The sequence below is a fragment of the Diutina rugosa genome (assembly GCF_008704595.1).
Source record: "Diutina rugosa strain CBS 613 chromosome Unknown scaffold1_size794362, whole genome shotgun sequence".
In the NCBI taxonomy this organism is placed as follows: domain Eukaryota; kingdom Fungi; phylum Ascomycota; class Pichiomycetes; order Serinales; family Debaryomycetaceae; genus Diutina; species Diutina rugosa.
In genome coordinates this window covers 537,214-563,000 of record NW_022995155.1, presented here as the reverse complement: position 1 = coordinate 563,000, position 25,787 = coordinate 537,214, and the positions used below count along the sequence as shown (strand labels likewise).

Here is a 25,787-nt window from a genome sequence, read left to right as displayed (position 1 = left end):
GGAGTGGGGGGTTCTATGCAGGGGCAACGGTAGCCTTCATGTCCATTTGGGCCACTGGCACCGCTGCCAACTCGCCGTCAGTGTAGGAGGCACGGAAGAACGAGTAGTGTAATACCACGTCGTCGATGTGGCGCATCTGCGGGTCCTTAGCGAACTCGGGGTCGATGAAGAAGAACACCGGCATGTCGACTTCTTCGCCAGCGGCTAAACGCTGTTCTTCGAAACAGAAGCATTGGATCTTATTGAAGTATTGGGCGACGTTATCGGGGGTCACCGAGTAAGTAGCCATACCGATGATATCCTCGTTAGAAACGTTTTTGGCGCGGTAGAACGCCAACGCCGTTTCCCCAGGAACCACGTACACTTCTCTTTGCAAGGGGGTAAACTTCCACGGCAACACCCCTGACGACTGGCAAGTGAACTGAACTCTGATCCGCTTGTTGGTGTCGACGGGAATCAACTTATCGGGAGTAAACGCCGCCAGATCGGTGATGGGAATACCACCCCACCCCGTACGCTGACAGATGGCCCGGTAAAGAGGCACCGCCATGAATGAAAGGGCCAAGAACGTCACCCCGAACGCGGCTGAGTAGTAGATAGCGGTACGGTTCTTGTAAGCGGTTCTCTCTTGCCGCTGCTTCTCCGCCAACTTGGCGAGACGAAGACGCTCGGCATTTGATTTGGGGGCAGCCTTGCCTAGCTGAGGAGCCTGCTTTTGCATGGCTCTGGTCACGGTGGTGAAGTTCCTTATAAGCCCCACTCGAGGGGCAAACAGCATTCTGAGGGCGCCAAACATCTTTGGTGTAAACGTGATTTTTTCAAAGCCCTTATTTCTACAGTGAGACTCTCGGGGGAGGGGATTTGACTGGTGCTGAGCCCCGGGCCCCGAGCCTGCGACCACCCTCAGTGATCAACCCACTGCGATCGAGTCTTAGACAGTCGCCATCCCCTTCAAACAACGGACTAAGCATGTTTCGGTTGCTTGCAGGCGGTGCCCGCAACCCGTTCATTCGTCACTCGTCGTCGCTGGTGCAGTTTCCCACCGGTCAGTCGACCCCCAAACCGACTTTGGGCCAATTCAAATGGCCCATCGCCAATACCCTCTTGATTGCCGCTACCACCGCCGCCATCCTCAATGCTGTCTACTACAAGCTTGAGGCGGACGAACGTGAAACGGCTTTGCTGGAAAAGGCAGCGTTGTTGGAGCAGCGCATCCAACAGTTGGTCGATGAGAAGAAGCAAGTTGTGGCGGAGGAGTCCGCTCGCAAGAACAAGAGCTGGTGGAAGTTCTGGTAACCCTGTATATACTAACGAAATCCTTAATCATGATATAATGCTGAAGTTGTAGTGTAGGTTCCAATCCTTGAAAGCATATTTGTTATAACTACTTGATTGTCCTCAAAACAAAACATCTCATATGGAGTTGAGCCTTCTGAGAACGAGGAAAATCCTTAAATGCTAGCATCAAGGTTACTCCTTCCCTAACTTGAAGGGTGGTCACTTTTCGTGGATAACGCCGGACTTGATCCAAGAGCGCGTCGCGTAGTGTTGACAAAACATAGAATGGGTGCACCGGTCCTCAAAGACCAGGCTAAACTCGTCAGCAATCGTCTACAAGCGCGGGGTATTATCACCGAACCGCTCCCATTCATCAGTCTCCGATATAACAACTCCACTGAAGACGATTACGCCTGTGACTCTGCCATTATCTATGCCCTCGCAGAGCTCTTGGACAAGTTGGACCGCCATAATCGGGAAACAACCAGTGCTAATGATGAAATACGAAAACAAGCCAAAGAAATAACAAGGCTCAAACAAGAGAATGCCCAGCTTCAGAGGAAACTCGAAATGAGTGAACGTCAACTCTCAGACCACGCCATCGCCTCTCAAAAACAACAAGAAAGCTACGAAACCCTATCCACCAAACTTAAAAGTGCCCACGGTGAAATCAAACGACTCAGAAATCGCAATGATGACTTAGTGGGCAAGTTTGAGATCGAATCTCGGAAACACGCTCGAGAGATGGTGGAAATCAAAGAAAGATTCAATCCGTTAAAACGACTAAAGCTAAGTGGCAAAGCTGTGGGTATATTCAACAATCTTGCTACCACTCCTGGAAGTAGCGTGGCCCTGGCAGTGGAAACGCGGCTATCGAAAGTGGTGGACGACGAAGTCAGTGATTTAAAGGAAATTGTGGGTCAACTCTTGACAGAAAACTATTACTACGAAAACTTCACCACAGAACTTTGTGAATATCTTGCCGATTTACCCGCTCAAGCTCAAAGGAGACGAGTGCCTCCTCCAGAAGATACCATTAGAAAGCCTGACGAGTCTTCTGTAGATCTAGAGGTGCATCTGACTACAATGAAACGGTTCGACCAAACATATCCTCTTGTGCATCAAGAACTAGATGGAATCAGAACGTATCTTAATCTGGCAAAGTCTCGCGATGATATCAACCTGCGAGATTTAAAGCAACAGCTAAAAGATATGAAGGCTAACTTTGAGCAGGCTCTAGCTACTCTGGAACAATGGAAACAAATGTGGGAACGACAAAAGGCTAAGGATGGAAATTATAGAGGGTAATATCTCGTAAAATGCGACAATATTTATTGGTAATATTATATGAGGATGCAATTATGAGGTATGCTCTAATGAGTAGGTCCGGCCGTCATTGTACAAAGATACCCCACGAACAGGATAGGGAACGCCTTCGATAGGATAAGGTACGCCTTGTTGTGGACGATAGAGAATTTCAGGCTCGTACTCACTAACATCACTAAAAGGTGACGCCAATGTCTCGTCAGTTGGCAACGACGGACGCAGTGGCGCTAATGATTTTGGACCCATATTTGAGTCTTCTCCCAAATCAAAGTCATTGTATTGACGTTGAGAAAGAGATTCTTTTCGGTTTTGAGGTTGTTCATCCATGACCATATTATTTGTGCTTGGTTGATATGCATGTTCGGGTCCCCGAGTGGGTCCGTTGTAAAATTCGTTAACTTGACGGCTTGACATGCCAAAGTTTTCATTAGTTGGAACATAAGCGTCATCTGGTGATGCAAATGGGTCAATGGGGACGCTATTGAAGGTGTCGGTCGTCACATGAAGTCCTGATTGTTGCATTGAGGGTTGAATGAATTGATTTGTTGAAAGCTTTTGGAATGTCAAGTCAGAGGGAGAGGCAGTACGGTTGTGGGGCGAAGCATAAGTCAACGAACTTTTCAGCTTGGCATGATGGGTACTTCCATAAATATTTTGGGTAAAGTCTGTGGGCTGAACTGCCACATTCTCAAACAGCGAAGTTACCGATACCAGATCTTCGTTGACGTGTATAGGATGTTTTTCGTCATAACGGTGAACATGCTTGAACTCTTGAGTAGTTCCATGAAGCAAGGGGTTGGCATAAACTTGTTTGCGGTCCAAAATACCACGGCTAATAAGTTCTTCGCGAGACAAGTGATGCTTGCGGACAAGATCCCGCACCAACATGTTAAGAGTGTCGGTACAGTATTGTTTGAGCGGCTTCCCGAATTGTCGGCGAGTTTTTACAATCATAAATGGAGCGATAATCATACCGTAGATGAACATGAACATGAAAATGCACCAAATGACAATTGAGAGCACGATGAGCGATAAAAGCACCGAGAGATGAATATTAGTGGTGGCAATAATCTTAATATTGTCCAACACATTGCCGTCATATTTCGTGGCGTACTCCCTAAGCGTCAAGATATTAATCACTTGTCTTGGAGCGTCAGCAAGAAGCAATTGCGGCGCATTGTCCAACTGTTCATAGGCGTAAAAGCATGCCCAATCAAAGTAGTCCTTGTATTTAACAGCGTGGAACAAACAGAAATAGTCATACAGCTTGAGCAGGTAAACTGCCCTAGCATATTGATTGAGATACACCAGAGCGATCTTGTGGGATTTGATGGCTCTAATCGCCCAAAACCAGTGGTATAACAAAAGGCAAAACTGGAAGATGATACAACCAGTAAATATCCATTTGGCGACGTCAAAGTTGTATGGAATCACCAGTGTCTCCTCATTAGTACCCCACCGTTTGAACACAAGGATATTAAGACAAGTGTAAATATCGACACCAAGCAACGCCACCAGAAATACCATCATGCTGAGGCTATAAGTGTAGGCGGTGAGGGTACCACACCGATAGTTGCGGAACGAGGTGGCGTCCACCATGTCGAAAGTGGAGTCATCGAGCTCGAACCGGCTGGTGCCAGCCTCAAGGTCCAGCAGTTTGCCCATGACAAAGCGAAATTATCGGTGGCAAGGTTCGTCCACTTGGTAACAGCTCGTCCTCCCTTACTTTAGCGGATGAAAGTACACTGTTCAAAATAAATTCTGCGCGGCCGTTATATTTAGTATTCGCGGTATCAATCAGATATGCGGCCACATCAGCGGCAAGAGGTGGTCGAGCCACGGAATGCACCACTGGGATTATGAAACGCGCAGTGGTGGACGTGGGAGTAGTCGAACATTGCCGGTGAGACCATTGTACAACCAATGAAGAATTGATAGAGGTCAAGAGAGTGGAGCCTGAGAGGTACACGCATGCGATGCGCTTGTGGCGAGTTTGGCGTCGTCTAAGGACGAGGCGATAGTTACAACACAAAACAGACGCATATTTGAATGAAGAGCTGATATGTCTGACTTCTGGCGTTCTTTCCAGATTGCCATCATCACTATCAACATTCTGGTGGCAATAAGGTTACCTGCGAATTGAGGCTTAGACGGTGGGGTGGTAGTGAGGTGCTGCCTCAGTACGCGCGTCGATACCGCGTACGCAGTAAACACAAGGAGTGCATACTTGGCAATGTCGGAAACCTTCCGACGACCTACTTGGGGAGTTCAATGAGAAAACAGTTTAGGTTTCATAAAAAAAAAAAGAATATCTTAGCTGTAGATGACACGTCTCAGAAATCACGGCGCCAAATTTGACTCGTAAGGGAGCGAGCCACCGCCTGTTCCCAAATTACACGCGTGTGCTTATCGGGTGCATACGCATATTTTTCGCATCGCGTATAACTATAACGATCGCAAGTGGGAAATGCGCCTTTCCTCGTATACGGTATACCCAAATTAGTAAATCTATGTGAGGGATCTACAGTCGCGTGGTTGTTGTCTACAATTGAGTGTGATTTATGCGTTATTAAAGGTATATATTATCGGACAATTACAAGAATCAAATGCTAAATTATCAATGCGAAACGATCAAAAACTAAGTGTTTGATCAGACTCCGGTCTTTTCGGATTTTTCGTTTTCCACGGCCACAGGCCGGGATTCAGTTTCAGGAGAGTAAGCGTACTTGGAGAACTTTCTGATTCTGGCCCCATAGATGTAGAACAAGTAGGGGATGGCGCAGCATGCGAGCGAGATGAATGCCATCAAAGTCGAGGCCCACTCGGGAGTCAATTTGTGGTACATTTGAATGGTGAACAAAGGCACACAAGCACCCCAGATCGATCTCATGAACGTTTTGGCCGCCAACGCTGAAGCAGCGTAGTGTTGGTACGAATCGACAATGTAGTTGTTGGCAGGGTTGTACAACGAAGTGAAGCCGAAGCCACATGCCAACCCCGAGAAACAAGGACCAGCCCATGAGAGACGAGGGTACGACGACCAGGCGAAGGGGAACAACCCAATGGGGACCGCCCAGCAAGCCATCATCATGGGAATCAACCGAAGTTCGGGGGGAGGCAATTCACCACGGTCGCGGTACACTTGAGCCTTTTTGTTGTATTGGTTGTTGAAGAATGGAGCCACCACCGATGACAAAATAACACCCACACCGATAGGGATAAACATCACCCCTGTCATCGACGCATTCCACCCTTTACCTTCTTGATAGATGACAGGGTAGGCAAAGAAGAACATGTAAAGCAAACCGTACACTACCGACATGTACACGGTGATCAAGAACACGATAAGTTCTGAAAGCAAAGCAAACGGACGCAACAACGACACCTTGGCGGTTTCACCGAACGAACGCGGTTGCAATTCAGCGTAAGTACGATATCTGTTATCACCAGTCTTCTTTCTAAGACGCTTCGAACGGTACTTAAGGATAGTGCCTGCGTGGGTTTCGGGCATCAACACGGCGAAGAAGGCGTAAGCAACACCAGCAATGATCAAGAACGCCCAGTACACCCATCTCCAGGTGGGAGCATTGTCACAAAGCAAACCACCAAAGATGGGACCCATCACGGGACCCAAGAAGGGAGCAGCGGAGAACACAGCCATAGCAACACCTCTTTCTTCAGCATCCCACAAGTCGGCAAGCGAACCCCCAATGAGACACATAGGAGCAGAGAAAGCAATCCCGTCGATCAAACGACAGATAATCAAAGTTCCAATGTTCTTGGCGGCACCACAGGGAATAATGAAGATTACGGCAACGAACAATGTCCCAAGGTAAACTGGACGACGACCGATTTCTTCAGAAATAGGAGCGAACACTAACGGGCCTACACCGAAACCAATGACGAACATAGTCACGGCAGCCAAAATTGACACTTCCATCGACACGCCAAAATCAGCAGCGGGACGCTCAAGATCACCGGTAACGATACCCGAACCAAGCGCCACCACGAAACAAATGTAACCAAGCATAATAGTGTAAGCCCACTTTCTCGCTTTACTCCAGTTCTTGGGATTTCTCTTGTCGTCAGGGACGAAATCAACAATTCTTAACCCGGTTTCTTCATCAATGGGGTACTTGTATTTATCACCTTCATTAAAATCGGAGTTGGGGTCGGGGATGGTTTCCACCTTTTTCATGTCGTAGGGGTTTTCCAAAGGGCCCAATTGACCGGCGCCCTCTTGAAGCTTAGACACCACTTTTTGCACCCCAGGATTATTTGAGATGAGCTCAGCATCATCCTCCTTACCGGAGTACATCAGCATTCTCGACTTCGTTCTGGTAGCATGCGAGGCAGTGTTTGGTAACTCCTGAGGATGGTATTGCTCCATCTTCTCAGAGTTGACACTCATAGTATCATCCGAAGACATGATTGAAGAATTAATTGACTACGTTGCTTTGGAAGTTGAATTTATATATATGTTGCCGGCTACTTGACGGGTACCGTCAAAAACGCTTGACGTGCAGCAAAAGAAAAGACCAAATCAGTCATTAACCATGGAAATGGCAATGTCAGCCGTGTGCGGAGACAACAATCAAACAAAAGCGAAGTGAGAGGGTCTACATCAATACCAATGATAGGCCACGGAATTGTCGTTAGTATAAATGTCATCCTGGTCGTTTATGGTGACGATTGGTGATTCAGCCGCATCATCGGCGTAACCGCCAAGAGTCCGATTCCGCGGAGTCTACCTAGGGTCCCACTTACCCCGCCCGGGTGTCCGGAAACCCACTATCCTATATACTCGAAATAGCTGTTTGCCGAATACCCATGGAAAATGGTGGCGTGGTTGCGTAGCCGTGCGGCCAGCCGCGTAAATTTTTTTTCCGGTGAATTACTTGCGATGAGGCTGAATGAAGAGAAAACACGACGAAATGTTGAGATTTTGGAGCCGGAAAAACCACGGAATCACTATTTCCATCGAAGTGATACCGCTTAATATGGTGGTATGTTATTTTTGTAAGTTGGATCTATCTGCAACCTTCCTCGGAAAAAAAAAAAAACATGATTGCGCCATCTGCACCAATGTTAGCCGTGGATAAGTTTGCTTACCGGATATGCAAACATGGTACGGCGGAAAACTCAACGGTAATGTTTAGCGAATGTCTTGGTGTCGAGGTATTACTGTATCGAATTCATGTAGAGAAACAGGTAAAGGAGGGGAACAACGGTTGATGTGCTAAAGTGTCAAATTAAGAGAGACGAATGACGTGATGTGAATAATGTTCCTGGGGGCTTATAAAATTGGTTTCAACAACTATCCTTCGTGTAAAATGAGAGCCATTATTCTCAGCTTTTTGTACATTGTGTTCTTGCCTCTTGCCTTACAGCATATTCATTTCAATGAGCTAGAGACGGTACGGTAGTTTGGATCGGAAGTGCGCTTGGATCTTTGATGGTCATATGAGCGTCATCCTGCAGGTCATACATATCATCGCCGCTGGTTACGTCTCCCGATGGTTCAGATCATGTTGTGACACCCATTCCACGTGAATAATACTGGATAAATCACACTTGGTGGATTACCCCGCCCCGGGTGTGTCACCGTGTTGTACGTTGTTCTTGCTTCGTCTAATGCCCTGATAGACTCAGGAATCAAACAACTATCGTAATGACTCAAGCTCCTTAGTTTGTCACGCAAATTACGCCTCGGCTTTGCTCGACTATCTATCTCTCTGAGATCAACTCTCCTCGAACTGCTGCAGTATTACTACCGCATGCCTCCGAACAGTCTTAACGAAAATCTGCCGAATCTTTCAAACACCTCTCCGGTTGGTCCTAGTTTTCTGGGGATATCGATCCTGAAGTACACATCTAAATAACAAGAAGATCGACCTTAAGTCAACGGAGTTTCAATGGACTCCGTTAGGGATACACTTCATAATTGCGTGAATTCTGAATTCCAAGCGTAAATATGTACAAAATGAAGAAGATGAGGTCACAAAGCCACAACAAGTCACAACCAAAAATATAAAATTTGACTAACGCTCGTAAACTACAACAACCTTATATGTCTCAGCTTGTAAGGGTTCGACTTGCGAAATGTGATTGACTGGTAGCCCCCACGATAAATCAGGTACTACGCGTGGCTCTATCACATGTGCATTAACTCGTAGTTCATACGTGTCCTGAGGCCTGGCGCTGGTAGCGGGCTAATTCACGCGCCTGCCACGCTTGATATTCTGCCTCAGGATCTAAGTTGTCTGTGTCATCAACTGTGACCGCAACCTCGGATGCCGCCGCCAAAGGCTTTGTAACCAGGGATTCCAGTTTGTTGCCAACGGACGTAGACGGAGACGGGTCACCCGATGGAGCCAGCTTCGCCAGCTTGACAAACCGAGGTTGTGTTATCAACACCTCTTCCTCTTCGCTAGACTCCTCGCTACTGGAGCCACTATGATCGTAGGCATCGCTGTCATCGCTCGGCATCGCCGTAGATAGATTTTATCTCCTATTCTCACGCGAAGATTTCTCCTTTTTTTTTCGCGTCGAGGTGGGCGTGTCGACGCCGACTATTTGTATCGCACCTTGTCAACCGGTCGCGATGGAAACTTTATCTATGGTTTCCGTTGAAAAACCGTTTTTGGTTGAGTTATGGCCGATTTTCAATAAGGTGGCCACCACAGTTACTGGTGGGCGGTTTATCCCCGATGAGTTTGAGTTCGTTGTCGGCGAAACGGCGTTATCGACGTTGAGCCCGGTGCTTACGATGATCGGTATCTACTATCTCGTAATCTTTGGCGGCAACTACGTGTGGAAAAAGGCTGGGTGGAAACCGCTCGTATTGAACGGGCCGTTTCAAATCCACAACGTGATCTTAACTACTGTCAGTTTGGCTCTTCTTTTGTTAATGGCTGAGCAGTTGATTCCGATGATTTACAAGCACGGCTTGTTCTACGCTATTTGTGCAAAAGGCGCTTACACCCAGAAGATGGTGGTTCTTTACTACTTGAACTACTTAGTGAAGTTCTTGGAATTTGTTGACACTGTGTTCTTGGTGGTCAAGCAAAAGAAGTTGACGTTCTTGCACACCTATCACCATGGGGCCACCGCCCTTCTTTGTTACACTCAGTTGATTGGTCAGTCCTCGATTTCTTGGGTGGTGATCATTCTTAACTTGGGTGTACACGTGGTGATGTACTGGTACTACTTCTTGGCGGCTCGTGGGATTCGCGTGTGGTGGAAGGAATGGGTCACTCGTTTCCAAATTATTCAATTCATCCTTGATTTGGGCTTTGTCTACTTTGGTACCTACCTTGTGTTTGTCAATCGTGTCATCCCGCAATACAAAGACAAGCTTCCTAACTGTGGCGACTGCAGTGCTACCGCCTCCGCCGCGGTCACTGGCTGTGCCATCTTGTCATCGTACTTGGTGTTGTTCATCGCCTTCTACATTGAAGTCTACCGCAAGCAAGGCCTGAGAAAGTCGAACCGCGTCAAGGCTGTGAAGGGTGGTGTCGCCGCTCAAATGAACGAGTACGTTCACGCATCGGGCAGAGAACTGCCTGCAGTTGAAGGAAACGTCAAGCTGAGAAAATCCTAATTATCAATGATGATTTAGCACGTTTGTTTTCCTTCACATTTTAGACATAATAAAGTATCAATTTAATGTTATTCAGACACCTACATATTTTTCTTTAAAAATTCTCAACGTTCATTACCTATGCATATTTCTATTACTTCATTAAAAGTTCTCTTCAATGACCTTTCTTTGCACTGGCGTCAAAGTCGATGGGTAGTCGACCTTGTACTTGACGATCAAATCGCCATGAGCACCAGGCTGCTTAGAAATGGGCATCCCAAGACCAGGATAAGTGGTCGAGGTGTTGGGTTGCACCGGCTGGGTCTTATTGAGGGGGATTTTGCGGCCATCGATGGTTTGAATTTCCTTGCTGAAACCCAACAAAGATTCTTTGAATGTTAATGGCAAACTCATCACCAAGTTGTTTTCTTCACGCTTAAACACGGGGTCGGGCTTTTCCTCGAGGACAAACTGCACCGTTTGGCGCGCATCGCATTCGGGTTGCCAGTCACCTTGGTTCTTGAACGTGATCTTAGTACCAGCCTTCCAACCGGGCTTGATCTTGATTTGCAAAATTTCCAGCTCTTTTTGACCACTAGGACCCTTACGGTTGAGCTTCATCTTCTTAGTGGCCCCTTCATAGATTTCCTTGAGCGATGCCGGCAACGCCATGGTCACAGTATCGGGTTCAGGACGACGAGCGGCTCGAGCGCCGCCAAAGCCGGCGCTACCACCGTAACCGCCACCACCAAAGCCACCACTGCTGAATTGAGGACCGCCACCGCCAAATCCGCCAAAGCCAAAGTCATCACCGCCACCACCCATACCGAAGCCACCCATCTGTGAGAAAATGTTGAAGGCATCGGCTTGAGAAAAGCCACCACCACCGCCAGAGCTGAAGTGGAATTGGGGCCCGCCCGAACCGCCACCGCCGCCGAAGGGGTTACCACCGGCAGGGGCATTGCCACGAGCAGCCTCTAAACCGTATTGGTCATAAATTTCTCGCTTTTCCTTATTCGATAAAATGTCAAACGCTTCCGCCGCTTCCTTAAACTTTTCAGCGGCCAGTTCGTCGCCTTTGTTCTTGTCAGGATGCCATTTGAGAGCCATTTTCCGGTAGCCCTTTTTGATTTCAGCATCGGATGCCGTTGGGGAGACCCCGAGTATATCGTAAAGTGCTGTCTCTTTCACCATTGCTGATTGCTTGCGTTTAGGGGGAGGAGATGAGTTAAAGTACTCGCGTGGACGCTTCACTTTGAATCAATTGAGACCTCAGTTATCACTTCGCTTGCTGGAGAGTGTCGACGAGCTGAATTTTATATGTCGCAACCATCTGGTTCGATCGAATTCTATGTCACGTGAGAAGGAAGCAATCGAAGATTCGAGAAGACCACATAGAGATAATGGTGACGCTAGCGTCAAAGGCAGCGATAGTACGATAAATGGCCGGTCAATATGATGTATTATATCGAGGGAAAGTAGACGAAGTATATGGAATTATTGCAACATTCATTTATCATATTTCCACTACTGTCGGCAAACTTCCGATACATCCGCACGCCGAAACATCCCTTCCCCGAATTTTCCGCCTAGAAGAGAAAGTGAAAAATCGATAATTGCATAAGGTAATCAATTAGATAACTACTTACAGTAATCACTGCTGCTTTTGTTGATGCTTTTGTCTTTCGGCCTTTTTCAACGCTCTGGTACGGATAGACTTGTGCATGTCAAAGTTCATTTTGTTAGCGAACTTCGAGTACACCCCCACCGTGTTTTCAATCGCGAAGTGCATAATTGCGTGAGACCAGTAGGGAGTCAGGGTAGCATAACGTTCTTGAGCACCGTTTCTACGCCCCACACCACGTAACACCAGTCTGACAAATTGCTTAGGGTTAGGAATAGTGGCCGAAGTTCTGCGGATCTTCGACATCGCCGAAGTCACCAAGTACGAAATCACCAATTCCACATCGATACCCTTGGGCGCCAATTCGCCTGCCAAAGCCGCCAGCCAAGCCTGAAGGAAGGCCTTAGAACCAGAGTACACCGCCAAGTAAGGGGTGGGCAATAACCCACCGAACGATCCCATGGTTAAAATCAACCCTCTCACCTTCTTGTGGCTCTTTTCCACAGTTTTAAGAATTTGAGGAGCGACAATTTGCGTGATCTTGAGGGTGGCGGTATTATTGATGGTGATGATGTCTGTCATTTCCTTCTCCCCAGTTTCCAAAAACGGTACCGGGATCGAGTGCGATTGACCAACGTTGTTGATCAAGATGGTGACATCAAGGTCCTTGATGGTTTCGGCGAGTCTCAAGTAATTGTCTTCAGCATCGGTGGACACGTCAAATGCCAAGACCTTGATGCTGACCTTGTGCTTCAGTTCAATTTCAGTGGCGAGCAATTCAAGTTTAGACAACGTCCGCGAAGCAAGCACAATGTTGAAGCCTTTCGCCGCCAATTGCGTGGCGTATTCCTTACCAATGCCATCCAGAGCACCCGTGACCACCGCCCACAGACCCTTCTTGGCACCATACTTGTTGAAGTCGGTAGCAGGCAAGATAAACAAGTCAAACACCAATGCCAATAAGGAAAGCAGGAACGTGGTGAGCTTCACCGCCCCAAACAAAAGGGACGCGTACAAAGCGGCCCGCACAATTGGCGAGTCCAGCAATTGATCAATGACTTGCAACATTATCGTTCAGGGTGAAAATTGCTAATGAGGGAGATATAGACGAACCGCGGTGCCGGCCCCTAAATGACTGTGTGCAGGACATAACCTCCATTACGGCAACTGAAGGTAGAGCAACGAGGGATTTGATTTAATAGCAGTAGAATTCCCTTAATATTTGCATATATATATATTACATAAGAGCCAACTCCTCAACTCTTTCGGTTTGTAAAGCGATAGATAACGCCTCCTTCTTCAAAAGTCGCTCATAATTGTTCATTGATGCCAACGTCTTGAGGCGAGTGGCCTCCAACTCAGCTAAGCGGATCTCGGCCTCACGCAATTGCTTGAATGACGACTCCATCAGTTGCACCAACGCCGGGTCCGTGACACCAAAATGGTCCACCCAGGGATTTTTCAGCTCCACGGTAGTAGTCGACGCCAGCGCCAGCTTTTTACGAGGCTTGTCCCGAGATTCTCGACGTTCATAACTTGAGCTTCGCTCATACCCATGCGGCCCATGTTTACCATGAGGACCAGCTGCTTTCTCGTGAGGGGCGTAGCCTGACAGAGGTCGATCACGAGGCGAGCTGTGAGAAGCAGGAGGCCGATCACCAGCTCGTTGGTCACGGTCTCGGTGATCACGGTGGTCACGATGATCACGGTGATCACGGTCGCGAGTGTCACGTTCATGATGGTCTCGTGAACCTCCCCGGTAGTCTTTGTCTCGATGCTCACGGTCGCCAACCCGGTGATCGCGGTCGCCAGGGCGGTGGTCACGATCGTGGTTCCGGTAGTCACGATCGTTATTGCGGTAGTCTCGATCACCCCCACGGTAGTCTCGGTCAGGACGGTAACGATCCTGACGGTCGTATCGACCGCTGTAACGATCACCACGATCACGAGGGTCACGATCGCGTGGGTCTCTTTCTCGCTCGCGATAGTTGCCGCGGTATGAATCTCGACCTCCGTACGGGCGGTGGTTACTTCCGCGGCGATAGAGTCCACGGTCCCGATCTCGATCGTGGCTCAGACCTTTGTACCCATCGCGGTAGCCTTCGTCGGACATGATGGTGCCAAATGAATGTTTCGCGAGTGCGCATCTTAAGAAGGGCCTGCGAGAGTCTATCATTATAATGTTAGCATCAAGTAACGCCTGTTGGATGTTTCAAACTGTTCTTTTGTTATTGATGGGTCTGTAAGTACAACTCTTAGTGTTGTGTTAAATCAGAACCTCCATGAAAGTTTCAAAAGAGGAAGTTCGAGTGTGTCACGAGATCTTCGTTAACGTCTCGTGACATATTACGGTTCATAGTTGGCATTATTATTGTCGATAATCACGTCAGAGCCAAGTAGACAAACTTGAGGCTAAGATTGTCAAACCCTTAACATTATCAGACTTTACATATTTCTGAGTAAGCTTGGATACTTGGCAGATTAGAGTGAGGTATCATATCACAGAATCAAGCCCTCTGTCACTAGATGGCCAGCGGCGAAGATCTAGAATAAGCTGCCATCGTTCTGTTCCTGAATCTCCTTACTTTAGCATTGAGTCCTTTTTTTTTCAAACACTTCGTGCCTAGATCCAAACAGTCCAACATGCACCATCCACAATGGCACGGTGGAAAGGGTCTTGTACATTAACTGACGCCAATACAAGCAAACCTGACGTTCTTTCGAAACTATCCGTCCTTCCCCCGCCGAGATTTTGCGATGTTTACTCCTTGGCCGAATTGGGACGACCCAACATGGAAGTGTAAGAGCATACACCAGCGGCTTAGTTATTTCAATACACCAAAAAGAAAAACTAGCAATCCAGGTGTAAACCATCAAATTCCCATTTTCGTTTCCTTTTCCTTCTCGGATACTTTTCCATAACCCCCATACTTTTATTTGGTGGTTTTTCTGGCGTCATGCGTTTTGCGGAACCTGCCGGTTACTTCGATAGTTTCGGTGCCTCCTTGATGGCTTCCACGAAACACGATCAAAGTTATTCGTATGAACCTGACGACTGCGATATGACTCTTCCCAACAATGAGTCTCAATTGGGTCGCCGACGACTCCCATCATGCTCGAGTTCCCTGAGTCTACGTTCTTTCTACCAAACCGAAGAAGAAATGACACTGTTATTCGAAAGCTGCTGGCGGCAAATTGGACTGCCCGACTTTGTCACTCTGTCTCAGATGCTTGATTTGCTCAGCATCTTGGAGGAACTAGTGAGATCGCCATTTTTCTTCACCTTAGATGACGATATCGTTGGCCATTTGAAATCAATTTGCAAACCTCTGCTGATATACATGAAACCCGAAGCATTCAAAATCTTGACAATCATCTTAGATGATATTCGTGTTTTCGATTATGAGACACAAACCTTTTATGGCAAGCCTCAACCAGTCGATCGACTTAACAATACCATTGAGTATTATGTTGATCAAAACTATCACATAGTGGAAGCAAGCGAAATTGCTGAAGAAGCTACCCGTTGTTCTTTGAAAGATTCCCTCTCGATACCCTTCTCTGGCTATGATGACACCGACAAGTTTGAGGAGAACGAATTTGCATACCCTTCGAGACAACGACTCTCCCCAAGTCCATCTTTTTCTCTGGATGCTGAATCAATCATGGAGTATTCAGGGTTTGTAAAGGGCCACGTAAGGACGGTTTCGTCGCCTATAACTGAAGCATCATTTGAGCCACTTTTAGCCGTACCATCGAAACCAAGCTTACTGAAGACCTCATCTAGAGCATCGCTGCAACGTACGGACAGCTTGATTTCACCAAAAGCCTTGCTGGTGGCAGAATTGATGGACCGTCTACTTGATGACTACCAATTTGTGAATTTGAAGTATTCTTGCGTTGAATATGAGATTAATGTGCATCGTGCACATCTATTGCACCAAGATAATGACTTGCTTCATTTGTCCAAATCCACGACCAGTCTTGAACTCAGAGTGGCTCGTCTTCGTTCAGCAATTGACAAATTGAAATTGAAGCCAGTTGAAGCCGCTGTTCAGCCAACAACTGAACTCATTCCATTTAGCATGCGAGAGGCTGATGAGTCCACTACTATTCCAGTGGTATTTTGGTTAGCTTTGATAGTAGTCATCTTCGGCATGTTCATGGTTGACCTATAAGCTTGAAGCCAAAGTTGACCGATTTGACGAATTTATGAATTTACGAATGTTTTTTTTTTCTCATATTACAGTGTAAGTGTAGCAAATGATACGATTTTTTGCGTTCTCCTGTCGGCCTCACCTGTAGGGTCGATATCGCTATCATCACATCTCAAGCGCAGTGCGACAAGAATGCTATGTCTTAGGCGATATGCCCTGAAAAACACCGCCGTATTGAAACGAGCCCAGCTCGATCTCAAGGGTATAGTTCAAAATTCGGAAAAGTTTCGGGATTCGCTAGTAAGACGAACGCCAGGGGTTGCAGCGACGGAACCCATTGACTTCCTCATCAACAACCGAAATCGCCAGCTTGAACTTCTGAGCCAAATTGACCAGTTACGCAAAAGGCGAAATGAATTGGGAACCCAAATGAAAGCCTCCCCATCGGATCTGGTGAAGCAAGAGCTTTCTGAAATCAAGGCCCAGATCAAACCATTGGAAGCCAAGTTCGCCGAGTTGGATGCGGCCATGTATACCACTGCTGAGTCCTTACCCAACTTGCTTGATCCAGGTGTGCCTGAAGATCCTGACAATGGTGACATTGTTGAGTTCATCAATTGCCTGTCGGAGGAGGATGCTGAAAACTCGCTTCCGCGAACCAAATACGATCATAAAGATATCGCTGAAAACCTCGGAATTGTTGATTTCAAGGTAGCTCTGCGTATTTCTGGCTCGCTGTGGTATTATCTCCTTGGCGATGGCGCTCTCTTAGAACAAGCGCTCGTTCAATATGCGCTTGCCAAGGCTCGTAAGGCTGGATACACCCTTGTAAGTCCGCCTTCGATAGTTAGAAACGAAGTGATTCATGCTTGTGGATTCAAGCCGAAGGATCAAAATGGCGAAAAGCAGGTTTACGATTTGGCCGACGAACAGTTATCTCTCACTGGTACTGCAGAAATCCCTCTTGGTGCCCTTCACTCCTCTCTGGCGATTGACAAACCAGTGAAATATGCTGGGGTATCGCGGCTGTATCGGGCTGAAGCTGGTGCTCGGGGACGTGACACCAAGGGCTTGTATCGGGTGCACGAATTTACTAAAGTAGAGCTTTTTCATTTCACCACCACCCCTGAAAAAGCTCAACAAGAACTTGAAGAGTTACGTCAATTGCAGACTGAGATCATCACTGAATTGGGTCTCAAGGCCAAAATGATCAATATGCCGACTACAGACTTGGGAGCACCGGCGATGAAAAAGTATGACTGCGAAGCGTGGATGCCCGGCAGAGGCAATTGGGGTGAGTTGACTAGTTGTTCTAACTGTGGTGATTATCAAGCTCGGAGGTTAGGCATCAAATGGATTAATTCAGAAAACGAGTCTAATCCTGCAATGACGTTGAATGGCACAGCCATGGCTGTTCCTCGAGTCATCGTTGCCATTATTGAGCAATTTTACGATGAAGCCCTGCAATCTGTGATTATACCCGCAGTTTTGAGGCCGTTTATGGGTATCGATCGAATTTCCAAACTGTAAATATATCTTAGAAAGATCGAATGCCTCATGTAAATACAGAAACTCATCAGTGAGGTCTTGATTTGGCTGCGATTGTGTAGTATTGCTTCAGCTTAAGATAGATTCAAAAGAGTCGTATCCTACAAACTTTACCAGGGTAAACCAATTAATTGTTCGATAGTTCGTTCATGATTATCTCCTATACATATAAGAATTTCTTAATTGGCCATAAATATCCCTTAACTCGTTTGAAAAGGCGATTTAATTCAACGTGTGTGCTTTTGTAGGTCTCTTGAACACATCTGGAACACATTGGCTACAATTTTATAATACTAAATCTCTCCAGTTGCTTCTTCAGGTATTCACAATGATACTTAGCTGTGACGGATAGAGGAGTTCATCTCAAAGATGAAGAAATATGGTGAAACAATAAGATTTTCAGGCTTTTTAGCGATGTTGACTTCTGACTATATGGAGAACTTACATTTAAGGTTAGAGACACTCCAGTGTTCCATACCTTCGATTTTCAAAGATCTTATGCAATATCAGGAGCAGCTGTCGTTGTCTATACTCAAATCAACAAGAAAGAAGCGAAATTGGCCGGCCTTGAAATGAACGTTATGAATGACTCAAAATACCCAAAATCTCCAAAATCACAATTGGCGGATTTAGCTCAGTTGGGAGAGCGCCAGACTGAAGTAAACTTCGGTCACTGAAATCTGGAGGTCTTGTGTTCGATCCACAAAATTCGCATTCATTTTTTATTTTTTTAATGCTGTGCCCCTATGCGCGGGTAATCTTGATCTCTTCGGGTCATGAGCACCCGACCACCTACCGCCTTTGTTCCGGGTGCGCCTATTCTCTCACTTATTATGGCTTTGTCCGCTCACTTGGCAACGCCTTATCATTATCGTCTCAATAGCAATCGCGTGGTCTGTCTCCAGGTATCGTGCCAGCTTACTCAAACTGTTCATGTGTACGAATAATCGGTAGTCATTGTCTGACACTTCTTTCATTAAAGGTTGCCTGCGAGAGCCATAATGCCGCTTCGGAGTATATAACCCAATTTTGGTGCTGAGGCGGCTCTGACGTATGCAGAGCCACAGTATCAAACGTCGTGCTTACAGGTGGAAGTACGGGGAAGGTTACGATGCATTCCGAGAAGAAATAATTCGTCAAGCTTTCAGTTAGATTCAATATTAGTGGTTGTCCCTATGAAAGTTTTTGCGACGGGATTTTTGACCTGGCGCCATTAAACTTCCAAGTAAAGATCATTCGATTGATTTAGTGTCTTGTCTCATCCTCATTCCACTTCAGGGTACCACAAAGTTTCTGTGGTACATGAATTTAACCTAAAATGAAGACTGAGGCTGGTATTGAGCTACCGTTGTCGATAGCGTACATGAGGTATTTCTTTTTTTTTTTTTATTTCCTAACTAATGCGCATGTGCTTTGATTAATTACTTATGAGCGTAAATAATGAGTGGAGACAAACCAACCCAACCACCACCGGCAGTGATTGTAGTAATCGAAACTGTGGTCGGCGTGTCATGAATGAATGAACGAATGAATATATGAGTGAATGAAAGACGAGCCACCAGGGCGTCGTCTCAATTAGCGGTCTTTGACTGGTTTCCGTTTGTCAAACTGGTTGAGTTGTTCATGAAAGCTTCGGCTGGCATTTTGTAGTTGGCTCAACTTATGCTTTTGCAATGCCCTCAATTCCTCAACACTGGGACGGGCGATCCGCTTTGATCCACAGTTCATCAACGACGTCGTTGGCCTATTGAGGATTTAGGGTCTATTATATATATTTATATATATGTGTGAATTTCATCTGTGCCCGATGGGGTGGGGTGTATATAACCGCCCCGGCCTCACAGCGTAAGGAGTTTTTCAGGGAGGAAAATCTCGATGTCGAGAAAATTGTGGTGTTAAAAACAACAACAACGCCGACAACCGTGGCTACAATCGAGAACCAGACTATGTTTTCATCAAGGGTAATCGTGGTAGGCCAATTAGCATTTGTGGTGTTTAGAATAGGGGGGTTCATCCCCTCTTGTCACCACTACCAATTGTCGCTGATCATGGATGCGGCACTATGTTACCAGGCGGGACCCGGGTTCGTGATGTAGTGCCTCAGACGATGCAATAGCGCAACCCGGTTGAATCAGGTAATTGCGAGCGGTTGCGCTACATTAAACTTATTATTGTCGAAGAGGCTCCTCACGCTGCGGGGAACAATGGCGTTGGAGTCCACGATGCGGAAAATACTCTCCGGCATACCAAGCATAAAATCAGTCACATACAACGTTTACCGGGACAACAGTTTCTCGGCACGTTGTGATAACGCCGAACCCTTCGGCCATTGACGGATCGTCACTTACTGCCCTTATGGTGGAGAAGATTCGCCAATCGACACGAACGGCTTATGTCGTCGACAAAACTTACTCTTATCGTTCCTGATAAAGACTGGAGCAATTATGAGGAGAGATACTGGAGATTGTGCTGACTGTGCCGAGCACCTACTGTCAACCTTGGTCTTGGGCGCTGGGGCCGCGGCTTCTTCGGATACCCCAACCTAATCTCGAGGAGAATAGCTAGTGATCGTTAAAATCGCGCGTTGCCGTCGATCTGAGGCTGCTCTACTCCTGGCCAACCAACGTGGGTCAAGTAACGCCTTACTCGCAGGTCGTACAAAATCGGTCGGAGAAACTGCTCGCTGCTCGATGTATAATCTCGGAAAAGCGAGCGAAATTGGTCCTGCACTTAAGCAAAACTAGCCACTGAGAAGGTGGCACAGTATACACCGAGCGGGCAATTCTCCTTCGACTAGCTACACCCCATCATGCAAAATGAAAGGTTTTACTAGCGAAATTGATTTGAATAATCGAATACCTACACATATTTCTTTCACAGTTACTTCTATGATTGAGTATATACAGTTATTAGATTTATTTCATTGCGTCATGCACAGCCTGGAAATCGATTCCTAGCAAATTTACTTGGTGGTAGCCTTTTCCAAGTAAGTGATCAAGTCGTTTCTGTCCTTAGGCTTCTTCAAACCACCGAAGGCCATCTTGGTACCGGGGATGTACTTCTTGGGGTTTTCAAGGTAGTCCGACATGGTTTGTTCAGTCCAGACGACACCCTTCTTCTTGTTGGCTTCAGTGTACGAGAAACCTTCAGCTTGACCCGATTGTCTGCCGAAGACACCGTGCAAGTTAGGACCGACCTTGTTGGGGCCACCCTTTTCGGTGGTGTGGCATTGAGCACATCTGGTCTTGAAGAGGTTGGCACCCTTCTTTTCGTCACCCTTTTCAAAAGGAGCAGGCATATTTCAGTTAATGTCGTTCTAATGAGGGAAAAACACTCACTTATATACTCCAAGAAATGTGCGTATTATTTGTTTAGCCAGCACTTCTATTGGCCGGTGGGCCTCGGTCGGTGCAGGATTTTTCACTGGTAAAACCGCTGCAGTATGCAAACGCCACGCGAAATCTGGCGAGTTAGAGTCAAGCTGAATGTAATATCGGTGGCAACTGGAGCCACCGGGTTTAAACCAGGGGTGTAGTACGATGGTCGACAATAGTAGAGACAGTGTCAACAGCCCTGGAACCGTTTTTCATCACCGTTAGCTCTATTGTTGTGACCCGAGTTTACCCGAGCAATAGCGAAAAAGTTTTGCTCTGCAGCACGATGACGCTAAGGTACCACGCTCAAACCGATAACTCCGCCGTAAAACAGAATCCGGAGCCGGTAAAATTGATCAAAGTAAAGATTATCGTCACCAAAGAAATGCCAGAGTATTGTTACTACCGGAGTAGACCCATACCTAGGGTGCTACGATCCGATCGGCCTCGCAAATGGCGATGACGCCATCGACTCCGGCATTGCTGCCTCCGATGCCCCGAAACCGTTACTGGCAAAGGCCGTGCGAAGCCCGTTTTGGATGACCCGGTGGCGGAGTGGAGTCGAGTACGAAACGTCATCGAAGACTATCGATTGCTACAGATCATTGCCGTCATTAGTGGTCGTTGATTTCGTGAATATCTCATGGACTACGAGAGTAGCTTCGGCTTCGGCTTCTCGGGCTTGGCAGCCTCGAGTAGCTGGCACTACGGGAACGACTATAGCTGTTAGATGCTCTCCGGTCGTCACCAGATGTAAGCGACCGGCCCCGTTCTTGTTCCATACGAGCCTCAATCCGTGTGAGGTGGTTCCGCATGGTTTCGGTGAGGATACCGAGGCCGATGGCCGTGAAGAAGTTGATGGAGTACCGCAAATGGTCGGCGTCCTCAGTGGGGAAGACGCCTCGGATGTCCAACGCCACCGCCGGATCGTCAAAGCGCTTTTGCACTTCGCCAACCCCTATTTCCTCCACCATTTGCTGAAATACAAACTTGAGGAAGACGCGTCCCGCCACCGTGGTGCCCTGCGCGCTGATCTCGACCGGCGACCACAGTTTGTCTATGGGGAGGTAATCTTGAGCAAATAAATGGCCAAAAAACTTACCAATATTGCGCACAGCATTACTTTCATACGTGTCGATCGTCTGGTAGTACTTGTGGAATAAAGTGATGAAGATGTCAAAGAACTCGCGTCTGGCACACAATCGATCACCAATCTGACCGTAGAACTTGGTGTAGGTCTTCTCTTGAGCACAGCATCTCACGGCCATGTCTGCCACCACCTGGGGATCTAGCTTGAGGCGAAGAAGCTTGTGTACTGCTTCATCCGCCGAGAGTGATGACATGATCACTAAGTAGACTTGTTTTTGTAGAGCTATTCGTTCTGAATCCAGAAAATCATTAATCACCAAATTGGTGTTGCCAGGTTCAGTAGGATCATCAGCTTCGGGTGTAGGGCCGAGCACCTCGGGAATCACCTCGTCAAAGTACTCCTTTTCCAAATTATCGAACTCAGGGTCAACGGCAAAGAAACTGGTGGCATCCTGAGCATCGATCTTAGATCCAAGATCGATTACGAGAGGCTTGGGTCGATCAGCTTCGGGCACCAAATCTAACAGCTTGGGGATTGGTGGATACTTATGGAACTTGGTCTTTCTGTGGTCGAATAACCGTTTTATGCGACGGTTACTGGCAGTCGACACGTGTGACATGGTCATCAATTGTCTGAATCTGTCGAAGATAGTCGCTGAGGCCGTCTTGGCTTGAGTTTCGAGGTGTTGGCCACACAATGTGGCGATATCCACGGCGAGATTGATGCTATCGTTGGTGTAGTTATCCCCAAGCAATATCTGAAACACTTGGAGCAATACCACCTCCGATAACACCCGCTGATTCACCAAGTGAGCGAGGAACTCGGCAGGGTGTCGTATACGTTCATCGTTGGTCATGTAGAACTTGCGAAATTGAAGCACTATCCGTGCCGCCAATATCTCACCCACTTCCTCAAAATGAACGTTGAGCACTGCCATGGCACTAGCAAGCACGGCGGTGGCTTTGAGGTCCGCCAATTGCCTTTCCATCGCCGCACGGACCACCATCCCACTGCACCATAGTAGATTCACCTGACGAATAAGATTAATAATTTCGTCACGGACATTTGTCGAAGATATTAGTTCGATTGTTTCACTTGTAACTTTATGATAGTGTTGCCATCGTTGTACTTGGCTTTCCTTAGATGACATTCGATGATGTGAGGTCTCACTGTGGTAAGTGCGATAATCGTTACATCTCCACCATCGCCACCTGTATATAAGCATAGTACCCCATCGATCCCATCTGCTGACAATGCTACGATATTCGGCTCGACAGTACAGTCAGGTGCGGCATAAGCTTGCCCAGTATACCAAAACCGGGCACGTTGACCGACTGGTATCGTTGAAAGGATTCCAGCCAGCACCGATCTCGCTCCAAAAGCTTTTACTCCAGTTGCAACAGCGCTATGACGCTCATAAATGGCAGTATCCCGATGGCCGAGGGTTCAGCATCGCCAAACTCCGACCCAGCGACTTGAAAACCGACTCCGACAAGGCGAAGGTGTTGTTTGATAACTTGGTCCAGTTCAAACGACTCGCCAAAACGCTGCCGCCACCGCAGTTGATGACAACATTGCTCGGTGTGACCACGGAACAATTGAAAGATGAGTTTGTTGTAACCAAAAGCGTTGCCGGTTTACTTAAACGGGACGGTGATAGTGCTCGGGCAGAATACCTTGCTCGCATGGCGGGAGCTAAGGGCACGGTGGCTATGAATCAGATCATGCAGTGGCATTTGGAACGAGGGAAGATCGATGACGCCATGCGGTGTTTCAACAACCGCAAGAAGTGGAACATCCCAGCCAATGACCAAACGTATATCATCTTATTTACTGGGTTGGCTCGGTCTGTTGAATGGGGTAAGGCCTCAGCAGCGCTTGTGGAAAAAGCTCAGGGCATTTATGATCGAGTTGACCTTCATGCCGAAAACAAAACGGCTACGTTTAATGCTTTACTTTCACTTGTGGTGAAGAATTTCGATGACAACCAAAGATTGGCGTGGGACCTTTTCGACAAGGTGATCCCCGATGCGCAAGGGAAAGTGGAGGTGATCCCGGATTGTCAGCTGTTTACAGTGCTTCTCAACGGGGTGAAGAAGAAAATTGAACGGTCCATGGAAGCCATCAGAAATGATAGACACATGGCGGTGACTACTAAGCAAGAGAAGATCAGTGAGCTCGAAGCAAGATTAATCTCTACCGCCGAACTTATCTACTCGAAGGTGGTGAAGGGGGCGACTCCTCCCGTTCCTCCTACTGAGGCTGAGGCTAATGAGGATCCTGGTGTGCTCGCTCTATACCGCCAGAAATCCAAGCGAAAACTCATTTCGATTGATGAAGCATTTGTGTCGGTGTTTGTTAGTTGTTTCATTAACAAGGAGAGTCCCGTTCAATACACTGTTCGTGGTCTTGAGTATCTCATGGCATTCAATCCTGAAATCAGGATGTTGGTTGGCAGTCTTGGTGATAACGCATTGAAGCCGACCCGTCAAATGGATACTGACGAACAAAAGACGCTTCCATTAGCGCCACTCAATTTTGACAAAGTGAATCCGATGGTGGTGTTCCCTCCACCGGCGACGCTGAAGAACAAAAAGCGAGCAATCTTCTCCAATAAAAGGAAGCCCCTTGTCGACTTCACTCGGCCGAATTTTGATGATATTCGAGCTACCCAGTTGGATAAGCAATACCAGATTACGAAAGGACGCTTTGGTAAGAAGCTCCCTCCAAGCAAGAGCGCAAGGATCTCCGCTGAACCCAGTGCTCCCAAAATCAATCGCTTTCATTTACAATTAATAATTGACGCCTTGCTCAAGCTTGGAAGAATTAATGAGTTTGAGTCGACCATGTGGTATGTGTTACTGCGTTATGGTGATATCCGTCTCCCCAAAGAAAACGACAACGCCTTGCCGTCAGTGCCATCACTTGAAGATGTTGTACCTCCGATGAAAACCGAACCTGTCAGTGGGGAGATTTCTGGATTTGTTGAGGGTGCAATTGACATCGGCTTGGTGGAGAATTTCATATTCAAAATGAATACGTATGGGCGAAAACATGGTCAACTGTCGATTCAAGATATCGTGACAATGTTTGCTGCGTTGGTCAACCCCAAATATAATCCGAATCGTGAGCTTGAAGTTCGTCTGGCGACTATCGATGGTGTGTTTGCAGCGTTGGTGACCACTCTCCACTACTATCATGATTACACTATGAACGAGCTCAAAAAGCAAAAAGTGCCTAATGTTCCTCGCAAGCTGATTACCGATGCTCAGCTTAAAGAGTTCATGTCTGCTTTTGTTGGGTTTATCGATCTGTTGGTGGCTCACTACAGCGGTGAACGAGTGAACCCCACGTATTTGCTTCCCAACTACAACATTGATCTGTTTAACAAGATTATTGACCGGTTGTACAATACCACTTGGATGAAATATGGTACCGTAGTACCCATGGATGAACGTGATCAGACACTGACCCACAGATACATCATCAAAGCGGGTATTCTTCATTACACTCCCAGGGCGTTACAGAACCCCTTGGAAAAGTTGACGCTGACGGAGATTGCCCCGTCCATCACTGCTGTGTACAATAATTTGAAAGACCGTGATGATCTTTCCAAGGATGAGGCTCAACTCATGGTGAAATTGCGGTCTCTTCTTCAGCTTCGGACCAATGACCAGGCGAACCAGGACAAGTTGCGGCATCTACGCTCTGCCATTCGTCAAATTGTTTAATAACGTGTATATAGTTGTTTGGGTTGGTACCAACGGAACAGCCATTGGCTACCATAACCGGGTATAATAGGGACAAG

General features: G+C 47.1%; 15 protein-coding genes across 15 annotated transcripts; 6 read left to right on the top strand and 9 right to left on the bottom strand. All coding sequences in view use genetic code 12, as the record gives it.

The window, feature by feature from the left end:
• Window positions 1–13: 13 nt before the first annotated feature.
• On the bottom strand, window positions 14–796 carry COX11 (Cox11p; the record flags this gene model as incomplete). The annotated part of the gene is made up of 1 exon (XM_034156330.1): window positions 14–796. One exon carries the CDS (start codon window positions 794–796, stop codon window positions 14–16), a length of 783 nt encoding a protein of 260 aa, XP_034011808.1.
• Window positions 797–969: 173 nt separating this feature from the next.
• On the top strand, window positions 970–1,296 carry DIURU_003554 (uncharacterized protein; the record flags this gene model as incomplete). Its single annotated transcript, XM_034156329.1, has 1 exon — window positions 970–1,296. The coding sequence occupies one exon, from the start codon at window positions 970–972 to the stop codon at window positions 1,294–1,296; it is 327 nt and encodes a 108-aa protein (XP_034011807.1).
• Window positions 1,297–1,563: 267 nt separating this feature from the next.
• DIURU_003553 (uncharacterized protein) lies at window positions 1,564–2,586 on the top strand (the record flags this gene model as incomplete). Its single annotated transcript, XM_034156328.1, has 1 exon — window positions 1,564–2,586. The coding sequence occupies one exon, from the start codon at window positions 1,564–1,566 to the stop codon at window positions 2,584–2,586; it is 1,023 nt and encodes a 340-aa protein (XP_034011806.1).
• Window positions 2,587–2,637: 51 nt separating this feature from the next.
• KCH1 (Kch1p) lies at window positions 2,638–4,269 on the bottom strand (the record flags this gene model as incomplete). The annotated part of the gene is made up of 1 exon (XM_034156327.1): window positions 2,638–4,269. One exon carries the CDS (start codon window positions 4,267–4,269, stop codon window positions 2,638–2,640), a length of 1,632 nt encoding a protein of 543 aa, XP_034011805.1.
• Window positions 4,270–5,254: 985 nt separating this feature from the next.
• Window positions 5,255–7,033, bottom strand: DIURU_003551 (MFS transporter; the record flags this gene model as incomplete). Its single annotated transcript, XM_034156326.1, has 1 exon — window positions 5,255–7,033. One exon carries the CDS (start codon window positions 7,031–7,033, stop codon window positions 5,255–5,257), a length of 1,779 nt encoding a protein of 592 aa, XP_034011804.1.
• A 1,748-nt stretch (window positions 7,034–8,781) lies between these two features.
• Window positions 8,782–9,093, bottom strand: DIURU_003550 (uncharacterized protein; the record flags this gene model as incomplete). Its single annotated transcript, XM_034156325.1, has 1 exon — window positions 8,782–9,093. The coding sequence occupies one exon, from the start codon at window positions 9,091–9,093 to the stop codon at window positions 8,782–8,784; it is 312 nt and encodes a 103-aa protein (XP_034011803.1).
• Window positions 9,094–9,208: 115 nt separating this feature from the next.
• Window positions 9,209–10,207, top strand: FEN1 (fatty acid elongase; the record flags this gene model as incomplete). Its single annotated transcript, XM_034156323.1, has 1 exon — window positions 9,209–10,207. The coding sequence occupies one exon, from the start codon at window positions 9,209–9,211 to the stop codon at window positions 10,205–10,207; it is 999 nt and encodes a 332-aa protein (XP_034011802.1).
• Window positions 10,208–10,348: 141 nt separating this feature from the next.
• Window positions 10,349–11,380, bottom strand: SIS1 (type II HSP40 co-chaperone; the record flags this gene model as incomplete). Its single annotated transcript, XM_034156322.1, has 1 exon — window positions 10,349–11,380. One exon carries the CDS (start codon window positions 11,378–11,380, stop codon window positions 10,349–10,351), a length of 1,032 nt encoding a protein of 343 aa, XP_034011801.1.
• Window positions 11,381–11,840: 460 nt separating this feature from the next.
• On the bottom strand, window positions 11,841–12,878 carry DIURU_003547 (ketoreductase; the record flags this gene model as incomplete). The annotated part of the gene is made up of 1 exon (XM_034156321.1): window positions 11,841–12,878. One exon carries the CDS (start codon window positions 12,876–12,878, stop codon window positions 11,841–11,843), a length of 1,038 nt encoding a protein of 345 aa, XP_034011800.1.
• Window positions 12,879–13,047: 169 nt separating this feature from the next.
• DIURU_003546 (uncharacterized protein) lies at window positions 13,048–13,923 on the bottom strand (the record flags this gene model as incomplete). Its single annotated transcript, XM_034156320.1, has 1 exon — window positions 13,048–13,923. The coding sequence occupies one exon, from the start codon at window positions 13,921–13,923 to the stop codon at window positions 13,048–13,050; it is 876 nt and encodes a 291-aa protein (XP_034011799.1).
• Window positions 13,924–14,767: 844 nt separating this feature from the next.
• On the top strand, window positions 14,768–15,988 carry DIURU_003545 (uncharacterized protein; the record flags this gene model as incomplete). Its single annotated transcript, XM_034156319.1, has 1 exon — window positions 14,768–15,988. The coding sequence occupies one exon, from the start codon at window positions 14,768–14,770 to the stop codon at window positions 15,986–15,988; it is 1,221 nt and encodes a 406-aa protein (XP_034011798.1).
• A 171-nt stretch (window positions 15,989–16,159) lies between these two features.
• On the top strand, window positions 16,160–17,497 carry DIURU_003544 (putative serine--tRNA ligase; the record flags this gene model as incomplete). Its single annotated transcript, XM_034156318.1, has 1 exon — window positions 16,160–17,497. One exon carries the CDS (start codon window positions 16,160–16,162, stop codon window positions 17,495–17,497), a length of 1,338 nt encoding a protein of 445 aa, XP_034011797.1.
• A 2,980-nt stretch (window positions 17,498–20,477) lies between these two features.
• CYC1 (cytochrome c) lies at window positions 20,478–20,813 on the bottom strand (the record flags this gene model as incomplete). The annotated part of the gene is made up of 1 exon (XM_034156317.1): window positions 20,478–20,813. The coding sequence occupies one exon, from the start codon at window positions 20,811–20,813 to the stop codon at window positions 20,478–20,480; it is 336 nt and encodes a 111-aa protein (XP_034011796.1).
• A 717-nt stretch (window positions 20,814–21,530) lies between these two features.
• On the bottom strand, window positions 21,531–22,916 carry CWC22 (U2-type spliceosomal complex subunit; the record flags this gene model as incomplete). The annotated part of the gene is made up of 1 exon (XM_034156316.1): window positions 21,531–22,916. One exon carries the CDS (start codon window positions 22,914–22,916, stop codon window positions 21,531–21,533), a length of 1,386 nt encoding a protein of 461 aa, XP_034011795.1.
• A 316-nt stretch (window positions 22,917–23,232) lies between these two features.
• DIURU_003541 (uncharacterized protein) lies at window positions 23,233–25,710 on the top strand (the record flags this gene model as incomplete). Its single annotated transcript, XM_034156315.1, has 1 exon — window positions 23,233–25,710. One exon carries the CDS (start codon window positions 23,233–23,235, stop codon window positions 25,708–25,710), a length of 2,478 nt encoding a protein of 825 aa, XP_034011794.1.
• Window positions 25,711–25,787: the final 77 nt, after the last annotated feature.